Raw genomic sequence first — 18,690 nt, 5'->3', positions numbered from 1 at the left:
TGGTGCTAGTATGTGTATAGTCAATAACCTCTGTCTTTGTCTAGTAATCCTGGCAATTACAATTTTTTTAAAGAGAATTTTAGATTCAGAAAGTTAATAACTGATGTCTTAATATGGTGTTTTGTTGTAGTCTTTGGTTACTTAAGTTTCTTTATATCTTTAAATTTTTTTTCTTGTATAATTTCTTTAATTATGTTACAGTTTTTATATTAATTTAACTTTAGTTGTCACGTCTCTGCCATGGTCCATTTCTGTTCCTAACTCAGAGAAAGAATTGTATACCACTTCTACCTAGTGCCATGTGTGCTAACTAACACTGTTACTTTTGGGAAGCTTTAATGTGGCATTACTGTTTTGACACTTCTAAAACTCTCCTTGGCTTTTCATTTGCGTTATCTTTTCAGTCTGTGCACTGGGTTCAGCAGTTGGGTGGCTGGGAATGAGGAATTGCTGCGATTCATTCTTCTTAAGCACAACTAACGGAACATAACTAACTGAGCAGTTGACTTTTTTAAAAGACCACATTAACTTATGTATCCATTAAACCTTTTTCATTTCACTGTCATATTTTACACCATAGTGCATGGCAGCATTTATTGGGGGTTACCAGAATGTGTCAGGGTGACTGGACTAAATCGGTTTTCAGTAACACTGATGGAAGCCCAGAGTAGCTTTGTTTTGATCTCACGCTTGCTCTGACCCATACCAAACCACTTCTACTAATTACAGAGGTTAAAAAAAAAAAAAATCTACCTGTTCCAAATGGATCGTTCCTGTTGTGCTGGTATATGAGAGAACACGGCTGTCTGGTGCTTACATCAGTGTAGCCAGAAAAAAAACCATGGTTAACTCCTGAGCAAATTCATAGAGTAATTTGTGAAAGTGAAGTGTGATGCACATTACTGAGGTATGATTTGAAAGCAGGAAGGAATGTGGTTTGTTGTTTTCCAGATAATAGAAACGCTACTGGGCACTAAGGTACCTTCCTTATCTGATCCATTTAAATTCAGGTATTTGAAAGCTCTATCCATATGCATTATTCTGAGCTGTCCACAGAGCGAGAACAGGGCAATTTATGGGGATAGCGCTGCATGGAAGAGTCTGCATGAGCCTCCTGTCAAAATACTTTGTCTTATTCTTCTGTTGCATCACTTATTAAAACTTCCATTTATCACATTCTTCATTTAACACAACTCTTAAATACTGCTTTCCCCCTCTTTTGAACCATGGCCTTTAATATTTAATTATTTAATTGTTTTTTCTCTGGATTTCAAATATTGGTTTTGATGCTTATTTTCGTTTTGTGTTTTATCTTTTTATTTTGGTTTTTATTCTGTCACTTCTCCATCTCTTATACGTAGCTTATGTCCCTTTTAACATCCCCCCATCAGCCCCCTCCTCCTCCCCCTGCCTCTGCCTCACCCTCTGCTGTTCCCAACGGCCCCCAGTCTCCCAAGCAGCAAAAGGAACCCCTCTCCCATCGCTTCAACGAGTTCATGACCTCCAAACCCAAAATCCACTGCTTCAGGAGCCTAAAGCGCGGGGTAAGTTCTCCTCTGGATACCTCTCTCTCTTTCTTTCTCTTTTCTTTCTTTCTTGCGCTTTTATTGCACGTTCTGTTATGTAAAAAACTTGTTTTGTTTTGTGAATGAATCCGTTGTGTTTTATCATAACATGCAGACAAATCCAAGGAATCCCAACCTATAAAACCATTTGTAGTCAAAAACCCCACAATGAAACCACAAAAAGTACAGTTGCTGATGGAAATAACCCATTTGGGTTTTAGGGGGAGGAGGGATTGTCCAAAGTATGGAAGGAAGAGCTGAACATTAAGTAATACTCATGTAGAAATCAAAGTCATTAATTTCGTAGCCCTGTGTCTGTCTGTGGCAGAGTAGGTTTGGAGGAGCACCGTTCAGAGGTTGACTCTGATCCCGATGCTGCATGTTGCCTACCTTAATGTGAAAAGTTTTCCTCCATGCAAGGTGGATTCAGCTCAATATCTATGTCAGAAAGAGCAGAGTAAATTAGGAGGCATTCTAAAAAATAATTCTTCTGACTTCAGTTGGTGCAAGGTCAGGCTTTTCCCTGAAAAGATCTGACACCTCTTGCTGTAGTAGTGGGAAGATGACTTCCCTCTATTTCATGGCCAAGTACGCCTCTGCATGACTTCTGCTCCAGCGACTCGGCCTCAGATTGTGCTTCAAGTGCTGCAGTGTTAGCTTGCTAAGTAAGTCTGAGTCTTAACAAAGCAGAGATGTGAAAGATGAACTGATTCTAGGTGGTAATAAAGTTGTTTAGATGGTACATGTATGTTTTAAACCAGGGCTGCCATGTGGGTGGAGGCTGCAGGGGGACACTGAATTTAGTGTTACCTGCAGTTACCTAGATATATTGATTACAGCTGGCTCTAAATACTAGAGGCTGACACTTCTCAAGGACCTTAACTGCATGCTGCAGCACGAAGTTTCAATATGATACACAAGTTTGATTTGATTGCTGTAGAGACCCTAAGAAATCCTGCTTCCCAACAAGTTTGTTGCTTTTGGGCCTCCTTAAGCAGATGATGTGGCTTAAACAGCTTTCAGAGTGTCCATAGAAGAATTTCAAATCCTGCCATGCTCTTTAACTTTTTTTCTAAGTAGTTTTAAATGTTTTTTCCACAGGTTTTTTTTTTCTTGACACTTTAAGACACTTTAAATGTCAATGAAATATCTTTGCAACAATACCAAGTTGAAAAACTATTCGTAATGGCCACTGATAGCTGCCGTTCTGGCAAACTGTGGAGGAAAGACATTAACTTAGATTTTTATAAACATTGTGTGATGAACAGTTACAAACCTAGGAAAAAAGATTGAAGTTCCATGTTTGACTTGTCCTTGCAGCCTTCCCTACATACGTTAGCATGCAGAATTGTAGGCCACCAAGTCTTTTTCGGGGCATTTCCCATTAAGTCCACAGATTTTTGTTGGGTTTCTGAACTTTCACTTCCTAGTGCAATGACGCACACAGTTTAAAGTGGTATTCTGTCTGCAAAAGCTTTATCAGTCTAGCATGTGACCTCTAAAACATAGATGAGAAATTTTGAGGTACTAGAGCTTGGGTTTTCCCCCTGCCAGTAGCTGGAGCGCAGTGTGTTGGATGCTGGGTTATGCGCTGTACAGTGCAGAGAAGCTGGAAGCCTCCTTGACTGACCTTGAGGATTCACTTGGGTCTAGATCAGACTGGATCAACATTCTGTGACACATCACCACTGATCTAAGCGCAGTGTTCCTGTCCTTGACATCAGCTGTGGCTATATTGGCAAACTGATGCTGAAGCATTTGTGTTGAATTAAATGCTCTCATTGGTGGTCTTCATAAGCAGTAAGTAAAACAACTGGTCCCTGAGAAAAAATTTTCCATTTTTCAAACAAAAAACCAACTTTATCTTCCCAGAAGCTCACACGTGGCTGAGAAGTTGCTGGCATAGCATGGCTTTGGCTCCTAGGTTAAGGTCCTTGAATTATTTCCTCCTGTAAGAATTACAGGAAGGAGACACAAGTGTTCAGTATTTTGAAACGTTATTTAGAGCAGGCTGTAACAGCAAGGAAGTGACTACTTTAAAAAAGCCCAAATTCTGCTCCAGGGACCACACTGACATTTAGGGCTGAAGGCTGGAGGTCTTATAAAAGTAGAGATGGTTTCAGTGGGGAACTTCAGTGGTTAGTTACAGAGAATGGAGAACAGTGCTGTAAACAACATTTTGTCTCATCTGGTTGCAGACAGTATACTTGAAAACAAGATGTTTTATACAGAGTTGTTTCAATTCTTTGCTAGGGAATTGCCATTTAATGGGACATTCAGAACCCAACAAAATCACATTTCTGGTGCTTTTCGTTGGGGAAGCGGGAAGTTTCCAAGTTGTCCAAACACAGGTTCTGTAAATGTCTCTCCTTCCCTCAGTTGCAGTTTGGCCCAGAGCATCTTTTCTCTGCGGCTTTTATGGGGGGACAGTCTTTCAATTCTGCTGTTGTGGTGGCACCCACCATGGCACGTGGGCATCTGGCACTCGGCTTCATACGGGGCAGCAGCGAGATGCTTCGGAGAGTAAGAGGCTGCTGAAGGTGAGGGTTTGTGTTGGGATCTGGTGCTCCAATAGTGCTATTCACGGAACAGAATATTGAAAATAGTGCTGAATATTTCCAACTTGATTTAAAAATACTAGTTTGTAGTTCCATGGGCACTTCAACAAATTTGTATTTCAAACGTACAAATTCTTAGTTAGTGAGTATTTGGCTGTATAAGCAATTATGACTAATTGCTTTTAATAGTTCCTGAAGAAATGCCATTATGTTATGTATTAGCTATCTGAGAAGTCCAAGCGAGTCTTACGAATCCTGTGAACTGGTTTTAATTGGTTTGTGTGAAAGGTGAAATAATGAGAACAATTTCCTATAGTCTTCTCTGGAATCCCTCAAATTTCTGCTGACACGTTCATTAAAAATGTGCAAGGAAAGGCTGTTGCTAAATCTTCATTTAAACCTTTCCCTATGTTCCCTTTCTATTTCATTTCCTTCCCCTGTTAGCTACCAGGATGTTTGTATGTAAATACTTATCCTGCCTGACTCATCCTGCAGAGTTTGGAGGCCAGTGTTCAGGTCACCGTCTCTTTTTCCTGAGGGGCAAATTTAGGCCACTTACTTCATCTAGAAATATGGAGTAGGAGAGGCTGCAAAGCTCTGGCAGCTGGCTCTGTCTGATTTGAAAACTTGTCAAGTTCACATTTCATAGGTCCTTGGTGATTTGTTATACAAATGGTCAGACTAAAAGATCATGAAAATGCCGTATGGCCTTCAAAAACAAAGTAAATCTAACCAGGCAAAAAATAAATCAAGAACCACCCCCAAATCCTGTTAATTTATCAGATAAAAAAAAAGAGTGGTTGGCATTTGTTTTGGCTGATGTGGTTGTTAAGACCCACTTTATATTCAGTACAGCTAAATAATACGGTTAATTCTGCTTTTACCATATTAAGCTTTATAAGATTTCCTTTTCTCAATTCCTCTCCATCTCCCTGCCAAATCCAAAAGCATCTGAAGTTTGCTCAGGCGCATGAGCAGTGATGTTACGAATGCTCGATTGTGATGTTACCAAAGAAATTAGGAGGACGTAGAGGGAAACTGCCCCGTGCACAGAAGAACGTTTCATCTGTACAGAAATACATCAGTGAAGCAACTTTTGGCAAGGTCGTGCAGGGAGCCAGCAGGACAGTACAATGTAACGGGTGTTTGGCTTTGGACACTGAATAATTTCATTTGCTCTGAATATTGTCTCCGCACTGCTGGTTTTGTTCAGAAACAAAATTCCTCTCCAGCCAGACACCTTGCAGTAAAGGTGGCCACAAGGCAATTTTAAGTATTATTTTAGAGTATTCAACCAAATTGTGAAGCAGGTCTTTCCTGGCTTTGCTGATAAACTGAGCTGTTAACTCCTACAAAAGTTGGGGCAACAATCTGTTTATTTCAGAGGAAACTGGATCATATTCCTTTTTTGCACTGGCTTAAGGAAGAAGTGTATGAAAAGGAGCTACTTGGTGTGAACAAGTCCAGTAGATACTAAGACCTTAACAGGATAAATACCACCAGTAGAATGCATGTTGTAATTCATCCGTGAAACATAAGTGAGTGGATTCGCATACAATTCCTCCATGAAATCTTTGATAACAGAATGCGTCTGGAGAGGCAGTATGTTTTAGTCATTTCCTTCTAAAGTTGTGGTTTAGCATTTTTATGTTGCATTTGGAAAGATAAATGTATGAAACTGAAGTGGAAAAATCACTGGTGACTATTAGAATGAATGATATAATTAGTAATGATATGTCCTTGTGCCCAGTCTGGTTTTAATTTTGCTTCCAAACCAAAAATCCAATGGATCTTGTTTTCATGGAAGGAAGCAGATGCCTGAACACTTTACAACAGATGCCAGGTTAATGTAGAGGCACCAATACCAGTATCAGTGGTCACTGCCAATATGAAATCCTAACCTGTTTAAAAAAATTTAAAAATTTTAAAAATGCAGGTGCTGACTCTTGTCAGTGTCTATGGTTTTCTAATCACCTTTTTGTATTTTCCTCAAAGCTTCTTTCTTCTAACGCCAACAGCAGAAATGTCTGTTGTAGAAAATACTGTAAAACCGTTACAGCACTTGTCATGGATCAGAACTAGAAGCGGGGGGGGGGGGGGGGGGGGGGAGTCTTTTACACAGCTTTTGTGAGTGTTGTTTCTAATAACCCTTTAAAAAGGCAGTATAAAGGTAGCATAACACTTAAAATCAACCCTGTCTCTTTAGGGAAGTTAAAGCCAGAAGAGTACAAAAAATGAGGAACCACTTGCATAAGTCATCATTTCATTTATGCTTGCTCTGCTTTTTCTAATTCCATTCTGAGAGCAAAGAAGACTTGGTATTCTGCTAGTTGATATTAATTTTGTGTTCTCTTGTTTTATTGCTATAGCAGCAGTAACATCAGCACCTTTATTTAAAGAGCAATACTTCTGAACTAACAAAATCCAGGGGTAGAACTTACACCTTTGACTGACTGCGGTGTGCACTCGCCTTTCCTCTGTTAGCGCGGAGCCTGGGTTGTGATTAAGCAGAGAGGGTGGGTCGGGGAGCTGGGACGCAGATATTGCTGTCATTACCCAAGCTCCAGCCTCCGGGCAGTTCCGTAAGGCACACGGAGGGACTTTTGTGGTTTCCTTTTTAGTGGAAGTTGTTGACTTCATTACAATGTGATTTTATTTCCATTGCCCCAGTTAATGTTTTCCCTCACCATCCTGTCTTGCCTCTGTGACATGTTGTGCAGTCTTCTCCCTCCACACTTGGCTGTTGGTGATCAGTATTTTCTTGTTCTGTGCACATGCAGAATCAGCAAACAAAACAAACCACCCTCTCGTACCTGCTCTCTTCCCTGCCCCTGGGAATACTTGTTTTACTCCTAATGTTAAGTGTATGAATCTGTGCCAGGACCAGGGTTTTTTGGTGGGTGGGGTCATTAAAGCCATGGTTTATTCTGGTGCAGAGAGATGTTTTCTGACTTTTTGTATTTAAGCTAGCATTTAAAAATACAGTACTTCCTAATTTTTGTGAGAATGCTAAACTCTTAATATTCGCCTAGTTTCTAGGAAGCTTCTACGCTGCACTTAAAGGCTAGTTAAATGCCAAGCTGTCTTTTGCTGTAGAAGCAGTAAACACAGAGGTGCCGTGCTCGTCTCCAGTGTAACGGATGTGTTTTCTCTTGCTGACTCACCAGCAGACACAGTCTTTGTATATTCACAAAGAACTCATGAAGAGGACTTTAGGGACACCCACGTGTGCCGTTGAGGCTAGGGAATATGTTGTAAGTCCGTGTATGGTGTGATCAGCCCATACCGTTGCTACACAGTCGCTAACCCCACTTACAAGGTCATTAGAGTGTGCTGTGGAAATGTGCTTTGTAAAAGATAAAAGGAAAATTTGGTGGGAGATGAGTTGCAGCTTACTGTGTTATGTGCAGGAAAGATGTCTGCTAGTCCTGGAAATGCTGAAATTGGCACAATTAAAGTAGTTGGACCTGTGAGATTCAGAGAAAGTACTAAAACAGGTTCCATGCATTTATTCTAAATTATTTTATGAATGCAGCCTTGAGCATCATGAGCCAACCCCTGATTTACAGCAGTGCAGTGACACGTTCAGTGCCTTGGTCATGGAGCACTCCGTGGAGCTTTCTGAAGCTTACCTGAATTCTCTGTAATGATGATAGTTCATGGAATCAGGATATGCGACCTCTAAATCTGGTGTCTGGATAAAGCAGAATGTAGGGAGATTGTTATAGGACCACTAAGAAAGAAAATTACCTTGGTTGTATGGAAGTCCAATGATTTATTTCAACCCTGTTTTCTGTAAGTGAGGTTAGTGTCCGTGACTGTCCAATAACACATGGACTAGCTGGCTTTCATGCACTCTCATGTGTTATTGAAGCTTGTGGCTCTTAGGCTCTCATTTTTTCCCTGCTAGACTAAGCTAGACTTGTTTTAAAATGACAGCTTGAAACAGATTTGCTCATGTTGAAGAAATGTAAATTATTTGATCATTTGAGGAAAGAATGCCCCTGTTCTCCCAGGAGCTTTGAGCAAGTTTCTAGCTGTGAAAACCCAACAGAATGGGCAAAAGTAGTTGTTTAGTGTTTAATGCAGATTTATTTTCAGTCTGCTTATATTTGTTTGTAGAAACTGAATCGCTCTCATGTAAAATTATGAGTACATTTCAGAAATGGAAAACTGTGAATGACTTATTTCAGCATTTCATTGTTTCCAGTCTATGATGCGCTTTGTTATTTGTATTGGTTATAACAATCCCTGATATACTATTTGGAAATGCTATTAATAAGTTCTCTATTTTTGTCATACTTAACAGCATAAGAATTTGGCATAGTGTTTATAATCCTTTTCAAATTTGCTGAATTTACAGCAAAAGAATAGCCTTGATGCAGATGATTCTTCGCAGTAGTATAGTGCCTTTAGAGTGAGTAGTCTTTAGAAACTAGCGCATGTAGCATACATTTGTGCCTTTTATAGAGTGCTTTGTAGGTAAATATTTATTCTGCACCATGAGTCTTGTCTGTATATATGTACAAGGATCTCAATTTGTGCTGATCATGTCTATGCTAAAGTTCACAGGAGTGCTAAAGCAATTATGCAAACAAAAGCTGCCTACGCTGAATTTATTCACAGCATATTTTAGCTTATTCTTTCTCTTTCCTGTATGATTATTCTCTTAAATGGATTGGTTTTGTATGCTTTTTTAATGGTCTTGTAGCTGAGTGAATTTCTTCATTGCACTGTGATTATTATCCTGTGTTTACTTCCTAATGGACTGAGCTTCAGAGGGAAGTTTAACTGCTGCTTTGTCACCAAATGCATCAGTTCAAATGGAGTATTTCACTGTTTATTGCAAGGCCATATGTTTTCCTTGAACGTCTGGCGTGTATTGCCATACAAATAACTAACTGTAATTGTTATTTTTAAAAAATGCGTATTTCTTAAATCACGCTGTCAAAAACTTCATAGGTGTGGAGCCACCTTTATTTATTTTAAATCCAATCCTAAAGAACTGCGCTGTTGCTAAAAATGGAGCGTCTGTTTGAGAGCATCATATTCAGGAGCTGTTGGTAGTAAAATAATGGCAAACTCTTGAATGGAAAGAGGTTCAGAAGTCTCACAGTACAGGTCGTCGCCTGGAGCAAGAGGCGTTTTCCAGCTTCTACATTTCAACTGTCTCTAACACCGAGCACAGGCATTTATGCACTTCCGAGTTTGCGTAGTGTGAGCATTTCAGGACTGTCCCCAAAGAGCTGGTAGGACAGGCGCGGTGCAGGTTGCTGAAGGAGGCTGAGCATAACTTTGATTCTCCCTTTAAAATCTGGCTTTATATCTTGAACAGCAGCGAACTGGTGCTCCTTGGCACGGAACAGAAAAGCCCTGTAGCACTGCTAGCCTCCCTGCCTCTTGGCAAACCTTCTGAATTGCAGCTGTCGCAACGTCTTGCAATACTGGAAGGTGCTTTGGTAATTTTGGTGGTCGGCTGCCCGGGCACATTTGTTCACCCGGCAGCTTCCGAGGCTCTCCAGCGCTGTTGAGAGCTGTATGTGCGAGGCAAACCATGCTGCTGCGTAGGTCCTTTAAGCACACGCTTCACTTCAGTCTCTTACTTTCTCAGAGTAACTAAAAGATAATGTTTTGGCTCTGCACCAGGAAATGTGGTAACCTTTGAAGAGTCAGATCATGTATATTGTTTAAGGAGCTTGAATAACGTCTTACTATGCTGTCGTAGGATCAATTTGGTGTAAAAAGAAGAGGGTTTTCTTTTTCCTCCTTCTTGGTCCTGACCTTGTCTGACTGTATGGCCAAAGTGTGTTTGAGACCGAGTATTTATTTTTGAATTCTTCAAGAACATGAAAGGACACTACGTGACTGCCCAGACAGCGCTGTGCGCAATCGAGGGGCGTTTCAGGGATGTTGTCCTTTGGACATAGGCCTGAGAGCTAGGAAGTCGCTGCAGGTCGCTGGAGATCCCACCATGCTTTTTGCAGCTTACCTCTCCACTGCCTTTTGGGTGGGTGTTATCCCCTGCCCTCTTCAGCCCTTGCATAAAGGGGCTGAGGCTCGTCACTGCATTTTGGCACATTTTTGATCTAAAGTGACTTGCACGCATTTTGCAAGTTCTGAGGTTTCTTCCACTTCCGAGGCATTACTGTGATGTGAAAAATCTCTGTTGTTGTAGTTGCTGTAGATAAGCAATCCAGGTGAGACTTTAACCTGCGGTGCTAAATAAAACACGCGTGTAGAGGTACAATGCTCTCCCATTTCTGTTTCTGGTGAGCAAACGGCAGCAGACTGATAACGCTGGCCCATCTTGTGAACTTTTGCACAGATCTGTTAGTGTTACCCATTTTGCCTTCCAACAGCAAGGGGATTATGTGTCATTTTATTGTAAAGTCAGTCTGAAAAAGTTCCTCTTCTACTGATGCACTGTTGTTTTTTTCTCTTTCTCCCCCCACCCTGTATCTCTCCAATTTTTACATGAAGCTTTCTCTCAAGCTGGTAAGCACATTTACAGCATGCCTGTCCTGTGTTTTAATCACATTTTTCTGTGTGTGTTTTAATGTGCACTGTGCCACATATGACATGACACTGAAATTAACTGTTAAATTTGTTTCTTCTTTGTGTTTGCTTTTTTTGATATTTATCAGATAACTCTGAATACACAGGTCTGGAGTCTAATAGAGGTGATCAGAATTCAGTCTTTCTAATAAGCTGCTAAAAAATTAACACTAATATATATTTTAGTTTTCACTTTTATAATCTAGGGCTATGAAAATGTAGAAAAACAGTATCGAGTAATTCTGCTACTGTATAAGTATACGTTAAAACACTTAAAGAAAAAAAAAATAAAGGTGTCTGTGCTTGCTGGACCTTTTCCAGAGAGAAAAGCATGTCTTCTGTATAACATAGCTGCAAAGTTAGATTTCCATGTCCAGGTATTACTGGAAATCTGCATTGGTATCACCTACATTTTACAGCCCTATGTAGTCCTTCAGAATAACTAATAGTGATATTAATGAAAGTTCTGTAAACCTTAACCAACAAGGTTAACTCAGTCCGATTTGAATTCACAAATGGAGGTAGAGAGATATATATATATATGAATCCTAAATTCTATCTTGGATGCAGCTGAGAAGGTTTCTTGGACTACGGTAAGATAAGATATTACTGCATTGGAAACAGAAGGGGTGAACATATTTGGGAAAGCAAATTATGTGCTGAAACTCATACACAAGGTACCGTACTGCTTGAGATACTCCACACCTTGATATGTTCCTGACACTTGTCTGTGTTCCTCTGCCTTTTGTGAGCCCAGTCGGAAGGAGAATGTGACTGATTTATTGACCCACGTCATGCCAGCATGCAAGAGCCGCAAACGACTGGCTGCCGTTTTGGATCTGCAGTAGAGCCTTAACTGCTTCAGCTTGAAAGTTTTCTTATTCCTCACCAGTCAGTGCCTTTAGGTGCTCTCTTTTCCCCCTACACATACATTGATCTTGGATACATCCTTGTGGACCTGTTCTGTTCATAGCAGCTTATTTGGAGGAAATTCATGGGCTGTGAAAGCTACCTGGTGTAGTTCTGGAGGTTTCGGGTCCTGCTGCAGCTCTGTCAACCCAGTGACTTGCTTGGGCTCCATTAACGATACAGCTTCTCACTGAAGACCTGTGGTGGGCCTGAGGAGTGATGGAAGCCTCTAGCTTACTTGCAGACCTTGTTCTTTTGGCTGGTAGTCCAATGCATTTATACCAGGGATTTCCATTTGTTGTTTTCCTAGTCACAGTGCTAGTACGTTATGTAGCTGAGCTAAGCCTCTGTATGTAGGAACAAATCCTCCCAAAATAAATGGCTGACCTGGCCTTTCCCCAAGAATTGCACAAATCAAAAAGATGTGCAGAGAGGGCTGACACCTGTGTGCGCCTCAGGCGGAGGAAATCGGCTTGTTTGTAATTTCCTCCTGGATCCTAGCTATACAAGAGCCAAAACTGGGGCTGATAAACCTTGTGCTCTCCCCATATATAGCTTTAGCCCAGAAACTGGGCCTAACTTTTCCACAGTCCTTCATCTTGGGACAATTTGCATCCTAAATGCCAGTATCTTTATGCAAGGAAATCTAGTGAGCATTGGCTCTGTTGGCCCTATGTTAACACATCAAAAATAGCACAGATTCCCCACCCTGCCACCTCACTGCTGAAGCATTTCCAAAAATGCAGGCAATGTTCACTACTTGAGAGAGACCCCCGGTGTGGTTTTGCTTGAGAGCATGAAATGTGCCCAGCATGTGCAAAAACTGCTCCTTGACCCTTCCTTTTGGAAGAGGAACTGTAGCTTCTGTTATGATGGGAAATTATTGAGCATGGAATAAAGTCTGAGTGAGATCACCTCCTAGTCTCAGGCATTTCTATGCGACACTAAGGCTTTGGTCTGAAGCATTGTGAACAAAGATAATGAATTTAGTCTAGCCTAGAGCTTTTGAATGAAGTTGAAGAATCAAAAAGAAGATGCTTTTCCAAAATACATCTGTTGCATTCTCCTAACGTATAACCAGGGGTATTTTCAATCATTTCTTTCTCTTCTACTTAGAGTTGAGAAGAATATGCTATATAGTCTTTCTTGTAACTGCTTGTTTATTTACAAAGCTATATCCAGATGCTTTGCCATAAAAAGATATTTGTATGGCTTTAGTGTGTAGATTATCCGTACAGGATCATTCTCGTGTCTAATATAATGTGGGAGTTACTATCAAGCAAAATAGTAGTATCATGAAAGAATGAATTAAAATAGATCTCTCCTGTACCATGCATAGCAGGTAATGTAAGCAATTCTAGGACTTCATGTAGCTGAAGTTTTAGAATTAGTGTAACTTATTTAGTTGTTTTTTTAATTTGTCTTAAATTTGCTTTCTCATTGTCTCATGAAATGGAATGTTAAGTGTATCATTACACAGATGATCCTTAACTAGGCGCGTATGCCATCTTTTACTGAAAATCAATACGGCAGCAATTTCATTAGGTTTGACTGTTCTGCTATTTTGAAATTGCTAGCCCAGAGGAGGAGGAGGAGATGACCTGCTTGTACTTGTCCTCCATCCCTCTGACACCCACACGCTTTCCTTGTAAACAGCTTGTTCTGCACCTGCAGAGGAAAAAGTGCACCGTCTTGAAGCACATTAAGTGCAGAGCTGAAAGGGTCTGATGGACAGCTTTTGTGGCAGCGTGTCCACTAAATCACGCTTCTGGGAGAGATTTGGCATTTTAGTAAGACTAATGTCACAACTCTGCTCACAAACTTTCCATAAGCTGATGGACCACTGAACTTGGTTACTCAGCTTTGTGCTTTTACCCTTCTTACTGCCATAGGCCCGTAATTCCCCCTTAGAAATGGGATGTGGAATGAGCAGAAATCACAACAAGAAAAACCTGTACAAATTCAAGTTTATGTACAAGAACCTTGTTCTTCTATGGTGCTACTAATTAGTATTGATGTGTGTTCAGTATAGCCCACCCAAACTGCCCCCCTTGCTTTCTTGCATGACAAAAATACGTTGTACTTTGAAGAAAATAGTATGGATGTGTATTGTGTGTCATCTATCTGCTATATCAAATTGAGGCAATCGAGAAGAAGGCATAGCAGTTTGAAGGCGGAAAAAGGGTTTTCAAGCAGAATCACACAAAGGTACCCGCTGTGGTCTTCAATTTTTTTCTTTGGTTACGGTTCCAAATTGATTGATAAAACTCCTGATTTTTATGCTGGTACAAGTGAGAGAGGAAAAATTGAGAGACTTTGACATGGAACGTGGATCCTGGAAAGTAAGCAGCATGTTTTTAAACTGCGGAGTCCCAGAGGAAGGACTTCTATTACCTCAGTGTGTTCAGGAGAGCCCTGACACAAATTAACTGTATTGGACCAACACTCAGACTTCATGGAGCAAGCCAGCAGTTGATAGTGTACATGAGAAGTGCAACAGTGACACAGGAGTAAAAGCTGGCATCTGTTTTTATGGGGATGCTGTCTGTAGCAGTGTAGAAGGCAGGAAGGAGAACTTTCCTTGAGAATGGAACTCTGTTAAATAAAATCTGATGATAACTATGGATAAAAGTAGTTTCTCAGCTTTGCTGTTGAATTCTGGCATTCCTTAGTTGGTGATCTTCCATTCCATACCAACTAGCCATTTGGTATGGAACTGGGATGTGGTCCTGGGATTATTTCTAGGGCATACAGATTCCTGACCAGTCAGGGACTGATAACTCCCTGTACTGATAACAGCACAAACAATAACAATGCTTCAGACCATTGTGATTTTGCACAGATTTTTCTGAGCTGTTTTCAAAATGCAATCCTGATTTTTTTTCAGGCTCTGATTTTTGTTGTTTGTTTTTTCTCTCCCCCCCCCCCCCCCCCCCCATTCCACTCTGTGCAGGGAGCAGGTCCAGAAGACTTCAGCAATCTCCCACCTGAGCAAAGAAGAAAGAAACTTCAGCAAAAAGTCGATGAACTAAACAAAGATATTCAGAAGGAGATGGATCAAAGGTATGTCAAGCCTCTCCAATGAAAAACGAAATAGGTTGTTTCATATAGAACAGAAACAACTAAAATATAACAAAGAACAAATTAAATCAAGGTTCTAGGTTTGTTTTCATGTGCTGTTGCAAGAAAAGAAGAACCAGAGTTTACGTATGGCTAAAAACACCTGAGAGGATCAAGGCTCTCCACAACTTAGATTCTGAAATCAGTTATTTAATTTTGCCTGTAGGTCAGAGCTGGGGCAAAAGCTGGCTTTCTGTTTATTCAGTTCTCCCACCTCAGTGTGGTACATACCTGTCTTTGGAATCGTGAGAAGGGAAGATCCTAGTATAAGGATGGAAATGATATAAGCATATCTGGAGACCGTTTTTCCTTCTTTCTGGAGCTGTTTTCTTGGGCTTTCGCAGGAGACCAGCGAGTTAATTGTGAGCCAGACAAAGGTTACTGTTAGATTGTTTCTTGATTTTTAGATTGGATTTTTTTTTTAGATTGGATATTAGGAAAAATTTTTTCACTGAGAGAGTGGTCAAGCATTGGAACAGGCTGCCCAGGGAGGTGGTGGAGTCGCCATCTCTGGAAGTATTCAAAAAACGTGTGGATGTGGTGCTTTAGGACATGGTTTAGGGGGCACGGTGGCGTTGGGTTGACTTGATGTCATGTTATGGTTGGACTTGACTATCTTGAAGGTTCTTTCCAACCTTAGTGATTCTGTATTTCTGTGATTGATGTGAGCTGTTCCTGAGGGGTTTTTCTAGGAAAGAACAGGATGTAAATACAGCCTCAGTCAGAGGTACAATCATAGACCCCTCAGCACTAAGTGGAGTGCCTATTACTGTATGACGGGCATGGGTAGATCCCAGCAAGCGAGGCTGTTCTGAGCACGATAACATCGTCAGGAGTGCTGATTGATTGGGGTGCATCTTAAGACTGATCTGTAGCTTACACTTCCTGGAAGCAGAAAGATAATGATTCCCGTGCTTTTCTGGATGCTTTTTCTACAGGGCTGCATTTATCATTCTGGTTGAGAGTAAGGCTATTTTAGTTACACATTTTTAAATGTATTCTGGCAGCCTGTATTTGTTGCTTTGTGTTTGTTTACATTCTACAGTTGCATTAAAGCTTCAGCATGTTATGTCTGCAAGAGACAGAACTTTTCTTCCCTGAATGATTTCGTGACTTAGCCTCTCTCTGGTACTAGTCTGTCCCTAAATATTGCTTTGCATTTGTACAGATGTGCCTAGTTTTCTGCTAGATTGCTTTGAAGAACCTGTTTATTTTGTCTAGCAACCCAAACTTTCTTCTCTGTGTTTTATATTATGAATAAGAAAGGAAAACTGCACGTGGTTATATGATTTCTCATTGCTTTGTGTGTGGGGTTTTTTTTTATTATTCCTTTGTGGTAACTTACATTTGTCTCTGTACAGATTTTCCTTTCTGCTCTGTATTGATTCTGAGGTAACCCAATGTTAAAATCGGGTATGAAATCAGAGCAGAATGAAGTTATTTTAAATAAAGATAGTATATGATTGAGGAACTAGCACCAGCAGTTAAGTAAGAGTTAAAAAAAGTAGTGATAATAGTGACTCATGTGTTTGCAATATTGTCCCTTAGGGCTTCAACCACAGAGCAGTCCCACTTCCTTGCCACCCACACTTTTTCCCATTTTCTATACACACAAAGCAAAGGCAGGCACAGGATTGCAATTGTCGAGAGTTTGGTGGGAAAGTCTAAAATATACAGAGTGTTAACTTGAGTCGTGGGACTCGCATTAACCTTTCTCCCCCCAACTACTGCCTAGAGAAAAGCAGAATAGCTGTGCCAGTAATACAGGAAATGGGCTCATAAGTCCACCCTTCTCCAAGCACTGAAAAGTTCATCATGCAGATGACTTCAGCCTCAACTTGACTTGGGTCAAAGGCAGCATACTGCTGTCGGCGAGAGCTCCCCAGGCTTTCCTAAGGGAGCTCATGAAGGCATGTACCATGTTAATCTTGGCCTTACGGTACCACATTCATCAGAGCAGGCCTTCAAATTAACATCTCTGAAACCGTAAGCGTTTCGCATCTGGGTTGATATGAAACACAGTCCCCAGAAAGAGTCCAGTAAAAATGCTGTATAACTTAACAGGATGCAGGGTCGCATTATGCAGCCTAAGGTCCATCTGTCGCTGCGACAAATGCAAACCATCTGGATTTAGCTTCGTTTTAAGCAGTGTGAAGTAAATATCTTACAAATTATTTGGGTTGCAAAAGACAAACTGCAACAGGCAGAGTGAGAATTTCTGGTTAGCACTCCATTTTTATTATTAATATGTTCACATCCAGCTCTGTCCCAGTTTCTCAAGTGGATTTCAGCCCATGATGGAGAATAATGATGCAACTGTTTGTCTGTGCCCCAAAACCAAGGATGATACTAATCTAGAAGGTTGCTGCTGTCATTTGTTGCAATGGCTGCGAGATTTTTTTTTATTATTATTTTTTCCCCCAGGGTTAGCAAGTGGAAATTGTACTATATAAAAGAGTGTGTCACGCTACAAGTCAATACCAGATTCCCAAATTCAGTTGTTTCTCTAGGATTCTTCAATTGGGGCACATGGAGCTTGAATCATCTGGTCTAAATGTACTGTGTCGGTACACGCACACAACGCGTCTCCTGTGTAGCCTCACGATCTGCTGGTGAGGCTCCTCCCGGCAGCCTCACTCACGTGAAGAGCCCTCAGCTGCCTGTAGAATGAAGAGCTCCTCTTAATGTAGGGGCTTGAAGAGTTTGGCTTGTGTACAATGTCTCTGTCATGTCACATTTTAGGTAAAGGTGTCACTCACTTTTTTCCATCTCTGACAGTGTAAATTCTCTTCTGGCAAGTGATTTTACCGTTATTTTTTCATGGCTGCTTCTATACAGGGCATGTTCTATACAGGATGTTCTTCGTTACCTTTGTAATCAATTGGGCTTGAACCACAGAGTAAAGAAAAGGCAGTTTATTATCCTTTCATTTGCCCTCGTTTAGAGAAAGGCATTTGACCCCAGTCGCACTAACACTTATGTGTTTTATTTTGCTTCTGTCTCTCAGAGATGCCTTAACAAAAATGAAAGATGTGTATATCAAGAACCCACAGATGGGAGATGCAGCGAGTGTGGACCACAGATTAGCAGAGCTTGGACAGAACATTGAAAAGTTACGATTAGAAGTTCAAAAGTTTGAGGTACGGGAAGAAACATTTTGGTAAAAAGTAGCTCAGCGTATGCGCAGTTCTAAGCAGATGCTTCATTGCTTTTCCAAATGTATTGGTGCATTTTCTTGCTATGTATGGCTAAGTGCTACTTAAGCACTTGCATTAATTGAGATCTTTGAGCCTATTTGTGTAACGTAAATATGCACCATCTCTTGTGACTCTCAGCCAACAGTCCTGCTGTTTAATTTGCCACAGAAAACAAATTGTGCTAAGTGGAGGATAAGAGAAAATGTAGTGCTGTCTGGACTGCCCAGAGGGGTTCAGATGCCTCTTTTATTAATTAAATAATTTGAAGTACCATGTTACAGATGTCTGTGGAAAACTTAGAGGAACGTAAGTGCAAAGCACCATTTATAGTCTAACAGCAAGACAGAAGCCATCAGATGAAATATGTTTTAAGGACTAGTCTGCCATTAACAGGAAGCTTCTTGGAGATACAGAATCTCAAGAGCATAAGTAGTATTTAGAATATATTAAGCCATTATAATTACATGAGAAGGATTATAGGGCTGAGAAAAGTCTTCACTCTGTAAGTTACACTACGTACATGAAGAGCCCATTAGTTTTAGATGTTTCTTACAGTTGGCTTTACTATCCATTGCTTTCTTACCCATTTGAAAATCACTGGGTCTTTCGTTCTCCCCAGCTTTAGTCCTCCTGTATTCAGCAGTCACTGAAGTTGCTGTGTTTCTGATGTTAATTGAGACTACTATAAGCTGCTAGACATCTTTTTACTTGATTGTGACTAGAGCAGCAGCATCTCCCAACAGCTGTTGTTAACTGCTGCTCTTGGGTCATAGTGCTTTCAGCACC

At 40.7% G+C, this 18,690-nt stretch overlaps 1 protein-coding gene across 1 annotated transcript in view; it reads left to right on the top strand.

Moving 5' to 3' along the window:
• The window catches only part of FNBP1 (formin binding protein 1), a gene marked incomplete at its 3' end in the record, with an annotated part of 95,204 nt that overhangs the window by 74,991 nt on the left and 1,523 nt on the right, over nt 1-18,690 (top strand). Inside the window, exons 10-14 of the mRNA XM_082009104.1 lie at nt 1,362-1,544; nt 10,604-10,618; nt 10,768-10,803; nt 14,541-14,650; nt 17,715-17,847. Of these exons, the coding sequence (XP_081865230.1) occupies nt 1,362-1,544; nt 10,604-10,618; nt 10,768-10,803; nt 14,541-14,650; nt 17,715-17,847 (477 nt within the window). The remainder of the gene's footprint in view (nt 1-1,361; nt 1,545-10,603; nt 10,619-10,767; nt 10,804-14,540; nt 14,651-17,714; nt 17,848-18,690) is intronic.

The sequence above is a fragment of the Phaethon aethereus genome (genome assembly GCF_964289735.1).
Source record: "Phaethon aethereus genome assembly, chromosome: 20".
Lineage (NCBI taxonomy): Eukaryota > Metazoa > Chordata > Aves > Phaethontiformes > Phaethontidae > Phaethon > Phaethon aethereus.
Note: the sequence above shows the minus strand (reverse complement) of the source record. Positions and strands in the feature narration are given on the sequence as shown.